Source organism: Limulus polyphemus, unplaced genomic scaffold, assembly GCF_000517525.1.
Source record: "Limulus polyphemus unplaced genomic scaffold, Limulus_polyphemus-2.1.2 Scaffold481, whole genome shotgun sequence".
Taxonomy (NCBI): domain Eukaryota; kingdom Metazoa; phylum Arthropoda; class Merostomata; order Xiphosura; family Limulidae; genus Limulus; species Limulus polyphemus.
The window spans coordinates 259930-279567 of record NW_013666091.1 but is presented as its reverse complement, the minus strand read 5'-3'; the positions used below and the strand labels follow the sequence as shown (position 1 = coordinate 279567).

The 19638-nt window shown below is 31.0% G+C and overlaps 1 protein-coding gene across 1 annotated transcript in view; it reads right to left on the bottom strand.

Moving 5' to 3' along the window:
* LOC106458532 (collagen alpha-1(XVIII) chain-like) overlaps window positions 1–19638 on the bottom strand; it is a 187963-nt gene that overhangs the window by 21252 nt on the left and 147073 nt on the right. Inside the window, exons 7-21 of the mRNA XM_022384773.1 lie at window positions 16556–16615; window positions 15086–15149; window positions 13359–13415; window positions 11958–12043; window positions 10758–10880; window positions 10399–10500; window positions 9851–10024; window positions 8162–8224; window positions 6834–6986; window positions 6316–6507; window positions 5983–6090; window positions 5172–5279; window positions 3452–3532; window positions 681–815; window positions 331–447 (exon numbers count right to left, since the gene is read on the bottom strand). Of these exons, the coding sequence (XP_022240481.1) occupies window positions 331–447; window positions 681–815; window positions 3452–3532; window positions 5172–5279; window positions 5983–6090; window positions 6316–6507; window positions 6834–6986; window positions 8162–8224; window positions 9851–10024; window positions 10399–10500; window positions 10758–10880; window positions 11958–12043; window positions 13359–13415; window positions 15086–15149; window positions 16556–16615 (1623 nt within the window). The remainder of the gene's footprint in view (window positions 1–330; window positions 448–680; window positions 816–3451; window positions 3533–5171; window positions 5280–5982; window positions 6091–6315; window positions 6508–6833; window positions 6987–8161; window positions 8225–9850; window positions 10025–10398; window positions 10501–10757; window positions 10881–11957; window positions 12044–13358; window positions 13416–15085; window positions 15150–16555; window positions 16616–19638) is intronic.

The window sequence follows — 19638 nt, the reverse complement described above, 5'->3', positions numbered from 1 at the left end:
AACAAAATGTGAAGTGTGAACCCTAAAGTTCAAAGTCTGGGCAAACTAACCACTACATTATAGAAACAAATGCTTTTAAATGTTACTGCTGAAATCATGTTCCCATGTGTGTGTTTTTTTGTTTGTTTTTTATATAACGATTTTTTATTACAGCACTTTCACAATGACTACTTTTTTCACAACATTACAAATTTAGCAAAAAATATTTTGTTTTCAGTTACACTGATGAAGTAATACATGTAATTCCTAGTCAATCTTCTTTTCACCTGATCTATTATGATGCTTAAAAAGAGTTTATATACAATTAGTTCCTTAGATTAATTGACTTACAGGAAAACCTGGAAACCCTATTTCTCCTATTGGTCCTTGTTTTCCAGGTAATCCAGGACGTCCAGGAGGGCCTCGTTTTCCTCTCCTGCCTCGTCGACCACGATCACCTTTTTCTTGCTATAAATCATATAATTGATGATTATTATTATAATATATATTTTATAAATATTCAATACTTCGTCAAATCCAAATATCTGATTACTAAGAACATAACAAAGACCCATTAATTATTTTATAAGCATCAAAATAATGTTAGCTTTTAACACTAAACTGACAATTACACATGCAACAAGCTTTCAAGATTTATAAGGTTGAATTCTGTCATGCACAATATTATTGTTTTTACTTACAATTACTTGAACAACTCCATCTACGGTCACTACTTTAGTCTTTCCAGATTGTCCAGGAGGTCCAACAGGTCCAGGTTCTCCAGGTGGACCTACAGGTCCAGATTCTCCAGGAAATCCTCTTTCTCCTGGCTCACCCTAAGAGAGTATTCATGATGAGAGGTGATTTTCAAATGCCTTTATGAAATTTATTTTAAAAGTAGTGGAGTGCAGTGTTGGTTGTAATCCCGGTAGATTGAAACAGAGCATCTTAAAAAAAATCTAATTAAGTTTTTTATGTTTCAACACCAAAGAGCAGTAGTAACTACAGAGACATACTTTCCATGAGGTGATTGTTAGAATCTGAGCAACAAGTCTGATTTTGTGCCCAAGAAACAACTTTTTAAGCAGTTGATAAATTTTCAGGTAAATTGCAGGTAAGTTGTTGTTTACCCTAGAACATGTAGAGACAAAAATTTCAAACAAAACATGAACTACTGAAATAGGTATGACAAATATATGGCTACTTTAAGCTTTTACAAAATGGCAGGAAGTGGGATTGTTTGAAACACTGTTCCAACCAACCCCACATTATGTCAAACATAATTTTTTGTTAAGTCTATTTAAAAAAATGCTGCATGAAGAGCAAAATGTTGCACATAAAAAAAGAAATGTTAGAAAAGCCTTCAGTGAAAGGATAGATCATGGAAACATTCAACAATCACAAAAAAAGGAAAGACTACTATTAAATATAATGACAGTAGTTCAACTTCAGAAGAAGAGTTTTGTGTAGTATGTGGAGGCCCAAGAACAGTAAACCCTGAATGCAATGCACAGTGTGTAAGGGTTGAGCTAATAAATTATGCACTGACAACAACCTTTCTTACATGTGCATTAACTGAGAATCTGACACTGATACAAATGAAGATGAGTCAGACTAGTTTGAAGAGTCCTAAAAGTACCTAACTATGACCTAGATATCACTTGTTAGTACATAGTTGATGTAGGATTACTTTGTTTTGTAGTGTTTTCTTTGTATGTCTATAATAATCTAGCTGTAACAACCTACCTCATAGCATGTTTCAACCAACCCCACTTATGCATTAACTGAGAATCTGACACTGATACAAATGAAGATGAGTCAGACTAGTTTGAAGAGTCCTAAAAGTACCTAATTATGACCTAGATATCACTTGCTAGTACCTAGTTGATGTAGGATTACTTTGTTTTGTAGTGTTTTCTTTGTATGTCTATAAGAATCTAGCTGTTACAACCTACCTCATAGCATGTTTCAACCAACCCCACTTATGGGGGCTGGTTGAAACATTTACTTTACTTTACATCTTCATTTTTTTCCCAGATGTTACATATGGATTAACATTTTAAAATAAGTAGTAATAGCTAACAAATATATCTAACAAACAATGTTTAAAATGTTTCTTAGTTGAATCACTCTTCCTTAAAACAAAAATTGTAAGTGAAAACTGTTCCAACTAGTCCCTCTATCCCCTACTTTACTGTATTTGGTTTGATTATTATAAATCAAAAACAAAAAGCTCATATTTTCAAACTGTGAATTGTATAAATACAAAATAATAAAACATCAAGGTTGATGCTTAACTGTATATACGGCAAGCTTCTAGTGTACAAGCCTGCAGTGCACAAAAAATCAGATGTGTTTTTATAAAAGTATTTGTACTTAAAATATGTATGTGAATTAACTATATCAGTCTATCTCAGACACTGATATGTCAGAGTGTAAGGTGGTGTTTATTTGAAGAATAAAAATACTTTTATTCACCATACAGTTTGAATACTGCAGTTGCATAACCTCTAGAACCTATAAAATGCATATTACTGTTTTTTTCAGTATCTCTTTATATTGTATGTGGTATTTACTCTCCTCTACCATGAACTGTTGCCAGACCAGTCATATAGGGTAAAATCGATAGTTCATAACTAACATCAACTGTATATAACACCATGCTGAATGGTACTCTGTAAAAGGTCATGGTATGTGCACTTTCACTCCCACCCATTGATACTTTGAATGAACATTAAAAACATTTATCATTTTTTGGAAAATATGAATTTAGCATTGAAAATTTACAAAATCAGGTACAAGGAGAACTTCAGATAATCAGTATTATTATCTGTTGGCCTTCCAGTAATGTTTCACTCTTTATTTGGATAAATTAGTAACTACTGCTCTAAGTATGTCATACAACTCTTAGGTTAAGATAAAGTTAAGTACAATATCATATATGTATACACCTGTTGAAATAAACAATATATGTTTCAGCACAAACAGCTATTATTGATAAAGCAATAAAATAACTTATTTGGAGATCATAAGATATTTTTTGAGAAATTACATTTCCTTCCTGTGCATTCCTTTTAATTCAATGACCATTACATGTTCTAGGAACAGACAGAACTAATAAATTTCTTGAATTTCTCAATGATTTCTTTAGATCTGCATTTTAAAAGCATTCTTCTAGTTAACTTTATTGCCAACATCAAATATTGTGTGGAATTAATCAAGATCTCTTATTAAGTTAAACTTAAAACCCTTCCTGTACCAGGTTATTTGTAATTAATAAATACAGATTCCACCAAGTTAATTTGTTCCCAGAAAATCTAAGGATGGCTAAAGGTTTTATGAAAATCACATATATATCTAGCATTAAAAAAAAATGTACGAGGTATGGCAAGAAGTATGAAAGTATAAGCAGATGTAAAATTGAAGGTATTTTAAATTTCTGTAGTTTAGTGAATTAAAACAAATGTTTTACCTTTAATCCAAATAGTCCAGGAAGTCCAGGTTCTCCTTGGAGTCCAGGTTTGCCAGTTTCTCCAATGTCTCCTTTATCTCCCTAAGAATATATAATTAAATTTAATTTTGTAGAAACGAATCAGAAAAAAAAAAACATACACTTGAAAAAATCTTGACCACCTTTCACTATCTTCAGCCAGAAGGTGGTTGCTCAAAGAAAGTAAGAAAGATAATAATTAAAATACTATGTATCCATTAGGGAGACAGCAAAACTCTCCTTGAAGTTATCATTCGAGCCCCCAGTATGATGTTTGGATATAAATACCAAGATGTTAAGGTACTACTATACCAATCCCAACTTTTTACTATTAGTATAGCTCCCATCCTCCACCCTTCTATGCTACTATCTGGATTTTCAATGGTTCTAAAGAGATTCACACACATTAGCAGGTTTTATATAGGGAAGGTGATACGTATGTGGACTAAAGTAGTTGTAAGATACAAAATTTTCTACATAAGCAACTCTAATTACTTCCCCTCCAATAAATTTTAGAAATTATTTTTTTTTATTGTATATATTATATAATCTTATTCATGTCATTATTTTTAAGTTTATGTAAATAATTTTATATTTATTATAAAATAATTTAAAATATTTGATTGAGGTTTTTTTTTTCATCAAATCTACTAAAAATCAGTTTTTGTACTAATATATTTATGTTAGATATTAAAAAGTGTATATTGCTATACATTTTACAAAACCAAAGAGACTGTGAATGTATAATACACTGTATGGCATTTGGTGGTACATTACTATTTGGAGAGGGAATTCCAAAAATCTGAAATGTGAAATTATTTCTTTTATCATAAACATTAATACAGCTTATATAATTACATTTTTTACTTTTTAGGCAACATTAAGTATCTTAATGATTATTTTCTATTTACTTCCTATTATAGTTTTGTAAATTACAGAGCTTGATGGGAAGCCCACTATGTTGTTCACCATTCTTTCAAATCCCTAATAGAAATCAATTATACATACCACAAAATAACTAATGAATGGCCTGTAAGTAGATAGTAATGCAGATCGAGCAAAGTAAATATGTTATGATTATCAATGTTACAAATACAGCAGTGGTAGTAGAACAGTAGAATCAACTGGCTAAGGTTCTTATTTTGTGGCTTTTAAAATATTTAAAAGTTATTTCTCTATGAATAATCAGTCTGATTAACTCTGCTATTAAACATAGAAAAATTGTGAGCATTTCTAACACTTTTTTATTTTTCCTTATTCAAAACAATCAGTAATAGTTCCACATTTTAATGGATACAGAATACAATATTGTTAAGACAGCAGAAGTCACGCGACGCTGGAGTTTCTAGAAGGATCATGAATTATGAACCCGCGAATGTCCGAGTGTTTGCTAGGCACCCTCTTTTTTAGTATACAAGCCTGGCAAATAAAGCCAGTGATAGAGAGATATACAGATAGATTGAAGATATAGATAACTGAGTCAAGTGAACAGTTGGCACCTTAAGCAAAGTGTGTGAATCACTGTGTGTTATAAAAGTAGTTAAGTTTAACGTACTGATTGGAAATTCTGTGTATTACAAAATTGTAACTAATATCCAAAGATCCCACACAAAATAAGTGTTTTACAAATGGAGCTATCAAAGATCATGTTTTATGTCAATTATTTCCCATCACATTCATTCATAAGTGTTAAAAAACTAACCTTTGGACCTGGTGGCCCAATAATCGATTCTAAATCACCCTCAGAAAAACTAGATCCTGGTGGACCTGGTGGTCCAGGAACACCATCTCCTGGAGGACCTGCATCTCCCTAAAAATTTTAGACAATAAAGAGAAATCTCAGGTTAATCTTTTCATTAACATTTATAAATTCTAAGTTAAAGGAATGCTATTTTACTGTAAATAAAATGCTAATAATATAGGCTTAAGTTTGAATTTTAAATCTAAAGTACTTAACATACTGTGCCTTATCATTGTTCTTTTACTATAAAAGTTCAACATGCAGAATTCCGTAAAGCTAATGGATAGCAAAGATTAAAACAAATCAGAATAAAAAATTTTTCTTAACATCTTATTCATTGTGTTATGGTATATTATCATCACAAACTAAGAATTTAAGTAGTGTAATTCTTTATATGGAAGTACATAGTATACAAAACTAAGGCATAAAAACAGCATTATAAAGCATGGCTTGAAAAACTATTTTTAATACAGAGAACATGATGTTCCAGCAAACTATAATGTTTTAATTCATGCTTTTGTTTTCATGCCTTACTTTGAATTACTGGCTCAGTACAGGTGTTGCATCTTTCACATCAGTTAATGTGTTTCACTATATAGACTAATAATGAACCTCACATAATTTTTACGAGCATTTTCTTTTTTGACTCATTTAACATTTTAGAAGTATCATTAATATAGTTATGAGCTTAGAAATTGTCATAAATAAACAAAGTGAAGAAACCATCACTTTTAAGTATTTATAATCTGCACTTCATGTTTATCTATCCCACCTTTTCTCCCTTTTGTCCTTTTTCTCCAAGTGAACCTTTAAGGCCTGGCATTCCGTCAAATCCTGGAAGTCCCATGTCTCCTTTTGCACCAGGTAGCCCAACAGATCCCTAATACAAGAAATATTTAAGCATTTATAAGTGAATCATTTAGTGTAACAATTTTCATGAAATATTCCCAGATTTACTTAATGAAATAGTTGTGTCTTGATTAAGAGTTATTAAAATCTCATAATGCCAAAATACGACAAGAAAAACATGAGAAAACCCCAACTGCAGTATTTAAAGTTTCATGTCACTAAAATAAACATTATCATGAAACTAATCCTAACATACCTTGTCTCCTCGAATTCCTTGGATGCCTGGCTCTCCTTTTTCACCAGGATAACCTCTTTCTCCTCTTGGACCTGAAGGACCTCTAACTCCGGGCAGACCCTGTGGACCTCTGGGCCCAGGTTTCTCTGCATAGGATCCCAATAAACCATCACCGGATGCTCCATAAATACCAGAAGAAAAAGATCCATCGAACTGGTGAAAGAAGAACAGAGAAAGATCAATTTGTGTATCAACCACACACAGACACAGAAAATGCATTCATAATTTACAATTAATGAATTTTTATCTCAATTTCACTCTTAAAAATTATATATTTTTAAGGGTATTGCATGGCACAAAATATCTATACGAGAATATGGAACAGTGTTAAATGCTTTATGTGTTATACCTTAATTGTTCTTACTGAAATCAAATCGAGAAAGTTACAATTATACACTTTCATTTAAATATATTTACACTACTGTAATTTATCAAATTTGACATGTGAAGATAGCTTGTAAAACATTCAAAAAATTTACATCAAAAATGCTTCCTCTTGGACTTGAAGGTGGTCCAGGTGGGCCAGGAGGTCCAGGAAATCCTCGGGGTCCAGAAGATCCAGGTATCCCATCCATACCTGGTTCCCCTTTTTTACCCTGTATTCCAGGTAATCCAATAGGTCCTGGCTCGCCCTATTAGTCAAAATATATAGCATTAGTTAAAATATATACACACTTGCCCTTGTTTTGTTTTGTGTTTCTCATGTTGATTATATTAATAAATATTGGTGTAGTCACATATTTTGCATGTCAACTATTTCTTCACAACTAACTCACTTAAAGTTTGGAAAGATAGATATAAACACTCTGTAACTTGATTTTCTTTGAGCCTCCAGTTAACAGGACTTACTTTTGTTCTGTGGTAAATCTATATACCGAGTGATATCACAAGTATAACCATAGACAAGAATTTCCCACAAACGAATTAAAAAATATTGGCAAATCTCAGATCCCACAAAAATATTAAAAAAATAGTCTCCATCTACAAAATATCATACAACTTTTTTTTCCCCACACAAGAAGAACTAAATTATATTATTAATCATTTGCAGAGAGTTCGAATCTCTTTTAAGAACTTGGATACAGAATAAAATTGGTCCACACCCAAACTTTAATATAATTATATATCTAAAGCTATGTTTTATCATGTATAACAGATGAATTTAAAATACACAAAACTTTGTAATTAAAACAAGTTTTGACTTCAATAGGGCAACTTTAAAACACTCATTACTGGTTATGTGCACATTTCACTTAACATAAACTGAATACCTGGGAAGAGAGCCAGGCATTCCAAGGTGGAAACATTTAATTATCATCTGGTAAAATTAAAATAACATTTCAAGTAGAAATAACTACATATTTTATGACAGTCAAATCAAAGCCTGCTGAACATACACATGAAATGTATACAGTTTCTGGTGTATCTAGAGTTTTTTTTTGTTGTTGTTGTTTTTTTAAATTTAGGTACTTTATAATACAGCATACAGCTTGTTAAAACTGCTGGTTAGGGAAAGCAATATGTTTTGGTGGCAATTAGTCTTTTAATGGTTTGAATTAACACATTAAGTTTGTAAGAATAACATATCTAATGATTTAAAAAGCTGTATGAACAAACAGTCAAATTTATTTTTTGTTTTTATCCATAAATTTATTCACTGACCATGGGTAATTCAAAATCATTATTTCCATTCAATTTTTGAAAAAACAAGTATTATAAAGAGAAAGAGATTACTTTGTTGTTGTTTTTTTCCTACTTTATATATTCTTCCATCATATTGTTAGTAAAACAACAAATTTCATCCTACCATATCTCCCTTCATCCCTATTGGTCCTGCTGGTCCAGTCTCTCCTTTAAAACCAGGCATTCCCTTTTCAGACAAAAACACAGTTTTTAATATGGATATACTATACTCTAATAAAATAAAAATAGAAACTCAAAGAAAAGTTATTAGTGACAGAAAAATACGTTGTAGACACTATTGTGAGTAGAGATATCAACATCTTGTATCCAAATTCCAAGTTTTACACACAAAATGTTCTTTCACTCAAAAAATTGCAACAGGACACTGCAAGCTCTAATCCTAGCATAACAAACTTAAATCAGGAAAATTGTAAAAGTCACATTAACCAAAATAGCTATTTAAAAGATATTTTGAACAATTGTCAATGTAAAGAGTACCAATTTGCTCAAAGAAAATGAGGAACTAGAATTTGAGCCTAATCTATTTCAGTGTATAATTTCCACTTTTATTATTCTAAGAGTCCTAACGAGGAAGCTTAGAACTTCAAACAAATAAAAGAAATAAATGGATATTAACTAATTATGAATAGAAATATAAAAACAAGAGGGAATCCTCAATAGCTGCAGCACTTTAAATTATTTTGTGTGCTAGCAATACCAAGTGTGGGGTACACGTATACCCAATTCAATTTTATTACTCATCAGGATCTCTACCAACCTATCCTCAAATTGAAATTCTGTCAGGCAGGATTAGAGTAAATTAATCTATGAGACCTTGGAGGTGGTCAAATACATCAATCGAAATGGTTTGACCTCCAGAGTACAAAACCATATTTAGATCTCAAATTGGTCAAGAGATGATGGAGCTATGAGCTAAAAGTTTGTACTTTAAAACTCAGAGCCATTCTATGAGCTTCAATGTTGCAGCTAAAAAGACCTATAAATAATATGTTGCTCAACAATTTTAATTAACAGATAATATATGAGGGTTATCAAACAGAAATTTATGGACATTTTCTAGCAATCTTAATTATAATGGTATTATGTACACTGGAATGAATTCCACATCAAATACATTGGGCCTTTTATTATAAGAATTCTTAAACATTCTCCAAGTGCATTGACAAGTATTTATTATACTTAATTGCAATACAGAATATAATAAAATAAAAGAAGGTATCAAGTTAAAATACTGAAAGATTCACATTTTAAGAATTGCTTAGTCCTCTGCTAACAGTTAAAAACAACAGCTAGAAAGTAACATGGAAAAGTAATGTGGATCTTTAATTTCCTTTTTAACTGATATATTGAAAGGTGAGCAAACTAGAAGGAAAGAGCTTAACAAAACTAAATCTTATCATTAGAAACTTTGATAAGTTGCATCATATATGATAGATTGTATCTTCAGAACCTTTGATGAATTACATCATATATGATAGATCTTATCATTAGAAACTTTGATAAGTTGTATCATATATGATAGATCACATCTTCAGAAACTTTGATAAATTACATTATATATGATAGATCACATCTTCAGAAACTTTGATAAATTACATCATATATGATAGATCATATCTTCAGAAACTTTGATAAATTACATCATATATGATAGATCATATCTTCAGAAACTTTGATAAATTACATCATATATGATAGATCATATCTTCAGAAACTTTGATAAATTACATATGTGGTACTGCTTTGTCTCTATTCTTCATTGTGTAATTAGATCAAAATTTAATAAACATACTGGTGTCCCTGGAATTCCATCTCGACCATCTGCACCAGGGGAGCCAGGAAGACCACGAGGTCCTGGAGGGCCAGGTATAGTATTCAAGGACATGTTAGTACAAACACCTGGAAGACCAGGGGGACCCCGGGGTCCTGGAGGTCCAGACGGACCTTCTATCCTTCTTACAAATCCCTGCAAACAAGGAAAATGATTTTTTTTCTTTACAAAATCTATTAGTCCATTATAAATATAATTATTATTATCAATTTACCAAATATTTATTAAAGTTTAATTTGACAAGGAAAAGGAAAAAAAAATATTATGAAATAAGTTACCATTAAAGTTACCAGACATTTTATTACATGGCCAGTATTTTCGCATGACAATGTTGTCACAGATTCATTTAACAATAATATGGTAAATACTTTTCAGATATAGTTATTAATTAAAGTATACTATGTTGCATTGTAGTAAAAAACATTAGAAGTCATTCATCACTGAGCTTCTAGGTCATTTTGACCCACAGCTTTTAAATCACAAGTATACTGATTTTTAGAAGAACTCACAAAGTTGTCTTGCTCTCCCGATCCTAGATCTATGGGACTCCAGCTTCCAATTCCACTGCCATCTGGGTGTGTGAAAGAACTTGTCATGCAAGGTTTGTTGTACTAGGTATATGCAACTTGTCATACAAGACTTGTTTATGACATTTAGATTTTTACAAAAGTAGTATTAAATGTTTCCAGGGAGAGTGCTTGATTGGCCCGCCAGGCCCTCCTGGACCACCTGGACCATGCATATACCTAGTACAACAAACCTTGCATGACAAGTTGCATATACCTAGTACAACAAACCTTGCATGACAAGTGTTATGCCACTTTCATTACCAAATACTATCTTTACAATATTGAAGTCGGAGACATACCTGATCACCCTTAGGTCCACGTGGTCCTGGTAATCCAACATCTCCACGTACACCTTTCTCTCCTTTAGAACCATTTGTAACTTTAAATGAAGGATACTTGCTGACCACCTGTCCAGGTTCCCCCTAAGGAATGAAAATAAACTTTCAATTGTAATTGCTCCATGAACAGGTTCAATAAATTTTGATAATGTATAATTATGCTAAAATAATATCATTAGTATGCACACTTTTACTAGTAAAACTCTTCAGTCACTCACTTCTCCTGAAAGTGTCTACAAGGCTGGTTTTATGGAACTCGTGTTGCTAGTCCTTTCTATTATTACTTATTGGCTCTGTAAAACTCAGTCTGTCACTTCTCATGAAAGTAACTATAGATGGATAGGAACTACTGCATTAAGCCATTTGTATGACTGAAAACTGAAGTTCTTATTGTTACACATTTAATAGTGTTTTAATAATGCAGTGCTCTTTTAAATACAAACTGAAACATGCAAACAATAAACTTAAACAAGAATCCAACTTGGTTCTTTAGAGGAAAATTGTGTGCTTTAACAATTACATTAAGACTTTTTATGGTAGGAGCAATATATGTTCTTTTATAGAATAAAACATGTTTAATTTGTACTATGTTTTAACAGCTGCAAGTCCATGTTTCATGCATCTATGAAAAGTAGTTCTTGATAAAGCATTAAAGAAATTGAACTATTTTTGTCCAAGTAATTGTTATTTTTTGGCTCAGGTTATAGACATCTTTGAAAAAATACCCACAGTGCTAACTACAAAATTCTAGTTTATTTACTTAATGCAAAAGTGCTATAATTCATGCTTGGAGACACTATTCTACTGTAAAAATGTGTTTGTGTGTATTAAATGTCAAATCTTCAACTTTTATAAACTAAGAAATAATCCTAATATGAATATGAACATCTATGAGGACTATCATATAGTCTAATTATGAATAACTAGGATTATTATACAATGGTCCAGCAATACTTAACACTAATAATAATAATGGTATTTCATCCCAATGAGTAGTTAAGTGAGAAAAATTTCAAATTCAATACTTATTGGTCTGTCTGTAAAAACAGTGCAATCTTTCTCTACAATTAATAAGAAAATTCACACACTATGTGTACACCTATTTTTTTTTTCAATCATACGTAAAGGAAAGTGTATAATCAAATAAACACAATTTCTCACTTTCTGACCAGGTTGACCATCTTTTCCTGGTTCCCCCTTTGGTCCTGGAAGACCTGGTGGTCCCTGTGGCCCAGGTTGCCCTATTTCTGCAAAATTATATGATGAAAAATTCAATAATAAATAACGTTTAAATTAGGACTAAGCCTATATATTAATTACCAGTTTTTTTGTGCTGTTTATTAATAAGCCTTGTTCTACTCATTATAACAAACTTGTCAGTTTAAAAAAACAAAAACAAAAAAAAACAGTTGTACAACAGCATATGTTAAGGTTTAAATCTAAAGGTGTTACTAAATTCCTCTTAAATATAACTTGCTCTTGTACCAATGAAGCAATGCATTAAGAGAATTTTTCTCAAATAAATCTCTCTTGAAGTTTATTATACAAGAGACAGGATAGCTCTTGCTCTAATTGGATGGAAAATGTAACAGTTTTGGGTTGTTCTTGGGACTTCATAAACAATCAGAACAATGTTAAATGTGTTGCTGCCTTTCAGAATGAGGAGTCTTATCCTAATTCAAACAGCATGTAATACTAAGTACTTTACATATCTAAGCTAAAAGCATATATTTGATTTTGAGCATCAACTGGTGACTAAACTCAAAATGTAACAACTTCATAAAGTACATTTGAACACATAAAAACAAAATGAAAAATTAGATATTAAATTCACTTTTTAACTTTACAAAAATCGCATGTGCAATGTTTATATTATGTGACTTAAGAAACAAGTGAAAATGTTGAAAACAAAACACAAATATTGTGAGTTGTTAAAAGGAAGATGTTAGTTTTAATTGGTATCAATTTAATTAGTGTATAATGTTATGTATAAATTTCATGAAGTAGACAATCATACAGCAACCCTAATTAAAAAAATATTACAAAGTTTTAATTATATATAATAATGGTTTATAATGCATATTTTCAACATTCATTAAATTATCAATAAAATATAAAAGAGCTTGTTCATGACACTAAGAAATGATGTAAAATCTAAAAATTGACAAATCACAAAACAAAAATACCCTCCTTCTCTAAGGGCAAGTTTTCTCTTAAAGGAAGGAGGATCTTTTCTCCAAAAAAACTTATTATATCAACATATTTGATGCTCTGATAACACTCTGGAACAGCCTGTTCTTCTTACAAACCTATACTCCCCGGAAGATCAGAAGTAAATCTGACCCTAAAAATTAGGTTTTGTTACCCACGATAACCCAAACAGAGATCATTCATTGTGTAGCTTTATGCTTAACAACAAACAAACAAACAGAAAACACTAATCTATACAATATCAGATCACTTGACTCGGCAGTTTTGGTTTCTGGAGCAAAGTAGAGCAAAAAAACTCATGCACTATTCACTTTGAAAATTTATAATTCCCATTAATAATAAAAAACATACCTCCAATACCTAATACTCCTGGTCCTGGAGGTGGTGGAGTAATAAGAGGAGGAGGACCTATAATTACAATTACAAATTAGTGAATACTGAATTTAAAATTCTGTTATATTCTACTTGTTGCCCATCTTACTCCTGAATTTCTTTGATAAGTTGTCATTTAAGAAAAATGTTAAAAATAACAAAAATGGAAATAGAATTGGCTGACCAGAAACATTCTTCCATATGAATTCATTACATACATATTACAAAACAAACAGAGTATAAATCAGAATAAAATTAACTACTGTTAACCTTTTAAGGACATTGTAGCATTATTTTACTACCTCATGGTAAATTATTTATTACTAAAATTAATCAGTTGATCTTTAAGATCCCTCTTCCTGTGAAAAGGATTAGTTTATTACAATTAATTTACATTTGTTACATTCAGTAATTCTTTTTTCCCTTTTACGAATTACACATCATATATTTTCAGAAATCACACACTATGACTGTATTATTGCAAAGATGTGAAGTCATATTTTGAAAGATATTGTATAGGTTACAATTTAATTCTAAATATCACTATATTCTATCTGAAAATTAAAAAAATCTTATAAAGATTCAATTCATTAGGTTAAAATTATTGTGATCATGCATTTTACTTAGCAACATAAGAAATAAACTCCTGCGTTTATCTTGGGGAAACTAAAATCTGAACTTTTATTGCTTGCTTTTATTTACTTTTTTTCTCTCAGTCTTTTACCAAAATTCTAATTGAATGTTTCCTAAAAGACAAATCTCTATGGTTGTTGTTTTTCACTAAGAAAAAATTAAAATACCCATAAAAATCACTTACATAATTGTCCAATCCAGTTAGTAGCAGAAAAAAAAAATCAGACATTTTTAAGACACACTTTGCTATACAAGTAAAAAAACACATAACATAATCTTATAAACTTCTCTAATCAATAATCATTTACATAGCAGTCATGCATTTATGAAAAAAAAATCATCTAGAAAATGCATATTGAATTTGAAATTCTGCTATTTCCTACTCATTGGTTATTTGTACTCCCGAATTTCTTCAATAGGGTGATATTTAAAAAAATTATAAAAAACTGTAGTTAATAATGGTACAGATAGCGTGAATTAATGCAAACTTTTCTATATGACTATTTTATATATTTCAGACTTATCACAGTTCTTTATGGACTGCTTCAACATTCAGGTGGTATCCTGAGATTATTAAATATCATAAATAATTCTAAAATTTTTTGGGTCTTCACTGTTTATGCTTTAAATGTGTAAAATTTTATAATATGTTCCAAAATAAAACTGTAGCTGATATATATACACCTATGTTATATGGTAGCTCTTAAAATGCAACATAAAAAGCTCAGAAGAACATGAGATTTAATCTTTGTAATCCCTATTGATCCGTAAATCCTTGCAAAACATTTTAAAGTTGAATTTCCTATAAATCATCGTCTAACTATCAAGTTGCAACATTAAGCTAGACTAGCATAACATTACTAAACATTGAAGTGCATCTGATAAACAAATTGAGATGTTAAACCAGATCAGCACAACATTACTAAACAGTATGTTAAAAGAATCTGACTCATTGAATTATTTTTATATGAATAGCTCATTAATTAAAGTACCATTTTTTTTTATATTTTAGATCTAACCAATGCTGCACTTTACTATTTAGTTACGTTATGCTGTCTGATTTAACGGCTCACCTTGATAATCAGATCCACTTCCCTCTTCAGGAGTTAATGATACATCTTCATCATCATCAAAAATCTACAGGAAAATGTGGTTACAAATTAATAATAATATATGTATATACATCCTTAAAAAAGAAGGGAAAAAAAAGATGGTTTTTGGAATTATTGATGGGCAACAGCTATTTAAAAAAAATTAACAGATACAAATGGAAAAACAGCTATTTCATAAATTTCTAGTGTTTAAGAATAAAAGACTGTTATAAGTATAATACCATAACATGATAACTAAGATTTTGTACAACGGTAATCGTGAAAAAAAAATATAGTACAGGCTAGGAATACCACAGCATCAGTAAATAAAAAGAAGTATCATAAAAAGTGATCTGTCTTCATTATTAATCTCGAGCACGACAAAACGTCTAGATGAATATCTTTTGGTCATGCAAACGGGTTTTATTCAATCCCTTAACGACTGCACGAATCACTTGAATGTTCACGACTTTGTTAATTATCAGTGACGATCTCTGAAGCTTATAGCAGGAAACTGAATAAATTTAATTTTTACGATTCTAACTCAAGCGCTACCTGGTGATGCACAAATGTAACAATTTTTTTTAAGTTTTCATTTTTCAAGTAAAATATCGTCTTACAAACAGTGTTATACATGAATTTTCTTCTATTCAAAGCAAAATCTGACTGAACACATTGTTTGATTAGAAACACAAAAATTAAAACAAGATAATGCTTACATATAAAAAAGTGTAATTGTGTGGTGTACGAGTTGCCCTTTACTAACTTCAGTTACTACTTGTTTCTTGTTTGTTTAAGAACTTTTGCGCAAAGTTATACGAAGGATTATCGATAAACTAAAGGGCTAGTCACACAGCATTCATCGTTATTCATGTCTGACCGGATAGTGGGATTTGACCGTCAATTTTGCTGCACAATTAAGGTCCTAAAGTTCGGAGCAAGTTCTTTGCAGCAACAGAACACGATCCATGAACCTTATGATTCATAATCCTGGGAAGTTAATCATAAGGCTTGACCACAGGTAACGTAAAATTAAATACATATTACTATTATTAGATGAATAAGCAAATCAATACTACTAATTCGTTCTTCTACAGTATTCTGCGGACAAAATATTTAACATGAATTTTTTTCTCCTTTTTCTTACCCGAGTACAATATTTATTTTTATCGTACTTTATTTTTGTTTATACATGTTTAGATGACGAGCTTTATCATACTACATATTCGTGGATTTTAGTTTTACTTCGGAATACCTTAGCCTAACCTAAAAGTAAAGGTATGATGTTTATGCACGTTTACTGTTATATTAACTCATTTTAAAATAACTTTTATTATTTATTTTATGCTTGTAATGATGGGAAGTTTAATTAAACTAATATTCTCTTAAGCAAGTAATTTTGGCGTGCCGGGACTAAGTTACACATCACGTTGTAAATATCTAGAAACTTACGTCTTCGAATTCATCAATATCTATGTCTCCACGTCCGAAGAAGTCGCCACTTCCAAAACCCTGAAATGTGAAGAAAGAAGTTTATTTAAATTCATGCAAGAAAAACAGTTCAAATCCTAGGTTGCGGATGTCTAATATTTTATGGTGTTTAAGTTGTGAGCCAGGAAATCATGTTTTAAAAAATAAATAATAAGTATTAAAAAACCCTTATCATAATTCTGATTTGTTGCGACATAAATAAAATTCCTAAAAAAAAAAATCACACCTCACAAACTTAATCCAGTTCATACCGTAAAGCGATTTACTAATGTAAGTAATGTTCCACCATTACTATAAATATCGTATCCCAGACAGGCAGAAGAGCCTTGGTATTTTGCGAAAGGCCTCGTCGGCACTGGATAAAGCAGATGATATGTTGTTGCTGACATGAAAGTATACACTTCTTCCGTTTCACTCATACAAGTTCTTATTAATAGACAATACGAGCATCAAACACATTTAACGTAGCGATAATGTGTAACTTTTTGTTCCTGGATAGTATTTTTAGTAATTACGTGTAACTTTTTTCATCCTCAACATTATTCCTAGTAGTAATGTGACCTTTTGTTCATAACAATTACTCGTAGTAACTGCAGATTTAAATTATGAATGTAAGGAAATAACAATTCAAATGGTTGGAAATCAATACAATTTCAGAAAGTACATAACCGAAAAAGTCGCGTAAGTTCGTTCCTAATATCAAACCTACGAGTCACATTGACATTATGATATAAATACTGATTAAGAACAAGAAAAAAAAACATAAGGTTAACCACAAAGTTAAAAATTAACGTTTAGTTTAATACTATAATGATCGAAGTAACGTAGACGATCAAATAACTAAGTTTTACTTTAGCCTTCCAACCCCTGAAAAATGTGGAAAAAATATCAAAAATGTATATCGAGCACTTCGAAAAAATAAACTTAAAAATTTAAGTGTCTATAATGAAAAAAAAAAACTTTTTTTTTGTCATCTTGAGGCTTTGGTTGAAGATTAAACGAACTCTTAACTTGATTCATGGAAAACATCTTAGCTGCATTATGCAACCTTTAAGTTGAGGCATAATTTGGGAGTTTATCTTTACCTTAAATCTTAACTCGGGCCTTAAAACAATCGCTTAGATTTTTTTTTAGCCAAAATAGGATGAAAAACATTTTAAAATAATTAATTCTAGACTCAACTGCAAATTACTTTAATTAAAATATCTGACGTCATATCATCCAAGTCCATACACTGCCAACAAGAAAGGTAGGTCTGGTAACCTTTCTAGGTGTAGGAAATTTTAGATGTAACTACAGGAATGCATTAGGTTTACTCCTGAAGAAAACTTAACTATACATTAAGTAGATGTGCAATAAGACTAACTTTTTGAGACCAAAGCTGCATACCCAGCTCTGTCCTTGGTGAAAGCCCACAGTCCCGGCTTACTTGTTTTGAATCTCTTGTAATGCACTTTAAATGTCTTATCTTAAAAGCTTTTCAGGTTATTTTAAGGAGACGCTCTCCATCTTTTTCCACTTGAAAACGCGGAAAATAAGCACAAATTTACTAAAAATGAGCAAAATCCCTGCAAAGATCTTCAGTAGCGTTATCCAAGAAAATTGTTGTAAGACAAGGGAAGTGGATCGGAAGTGAGGAGGTGTAGAAGTCGAGTTGAGAAATTTGACAGAAATGGTACAGCAGTTGCGTCGCTTCTTGTTCAAAGCAGCCCATTTCACAGTAGAGATGTGGTCAAAATTTCTATTGTCTGAATTTGGTACATTTAATTCATTAAATTTAATATTAATCTTGAACTTTTCTTTTACAGAAAACTGTATTCTACATCAAAAAGTAAGAGGTATTTTAAAAATTAAGACTTAAGCGCTTATTCTAACCCTAGTATAAACCGGAAATTGAATGGTGTGAATCAGAAAAGAGCGGGAACTTAAACAAAAGCAATATTTGCATTCTCTGCATACCAAAAACATAAATTCTTGTACTTGTTCAACAAAAGAGACTACTGAAAATTACCCCAAAATTATATCTTCAACGAACACTCCTCTAGACAGCTACTTCAGCAAAATTTCTCGGTCTATCATATGATACTAAATTAACTTGGCAAAAACATGGAAATGAAATTTCTAATAACATCTGGCGAAGAGTAAATCAAGTTAGAAGTCTGTCGGGGAATAATACAGGCGCAACACCATATAACATACAAACAGTCCCTAAGACCAGTTATAGAATATTCTAGCCCAGCATGGATCAATGTAGCTCCCATGAAAATAAAAGTAAACTCCAGAAACTGCAAAATGCAATTCTAATAAGTGCATACAAAGACCGTAGAAAAACAAATTCACAATTTCTACACAAATATGCAAACATCCAACCGCTTCACGACGGACTTCTAAGCAGATCATAAGAATATTTTATGAAAAACTTACACAAAAATGAAATGGTACGCAATATCATACATGATGGACCTCTCACCTATTAACATGTACCATAGGGTTAGTAATAAGCCACGTATTGCTAGACTTACATAATATATTATTTTGTGGTTTATAAAATATAAAAGGTATTTATGTAAATACATTTAGTATAAACTACCAAATGAAACATTGGTATATATGGACTCTTAAAGCAAGTGTATCTCAATGGGAATGATAAACGTTGTACATAAAAGGACATGGTTCTGATAAGGGTAGTGAATATCATATTATAAAATTTTGTGTATTCAACGCCCTCGTTTATGCGCGTTTAACATTCTAACAGTGCATCCATCACACCAGTGCTGAGGGAGGAAAAGGTCAAGTTTGCATCTGACCCTCCCAGGTTCATCTGGATCTAAAACCCGATGAAGCTGACCGAAGATCTGCATACTAGACATTAACATTAGAATTAAGTATCATTTGTATATTTAAAAGGGTATGTATATATATATATATATATATATATATATATATATATTGTGTGTGTGTGTGTGTGTGTAGTAAGTACGACGTAGTAGTATTAATTATTTACTTAGTAAGTAAAGTAGTTAGTTCGTACGTAGTAGGTACGT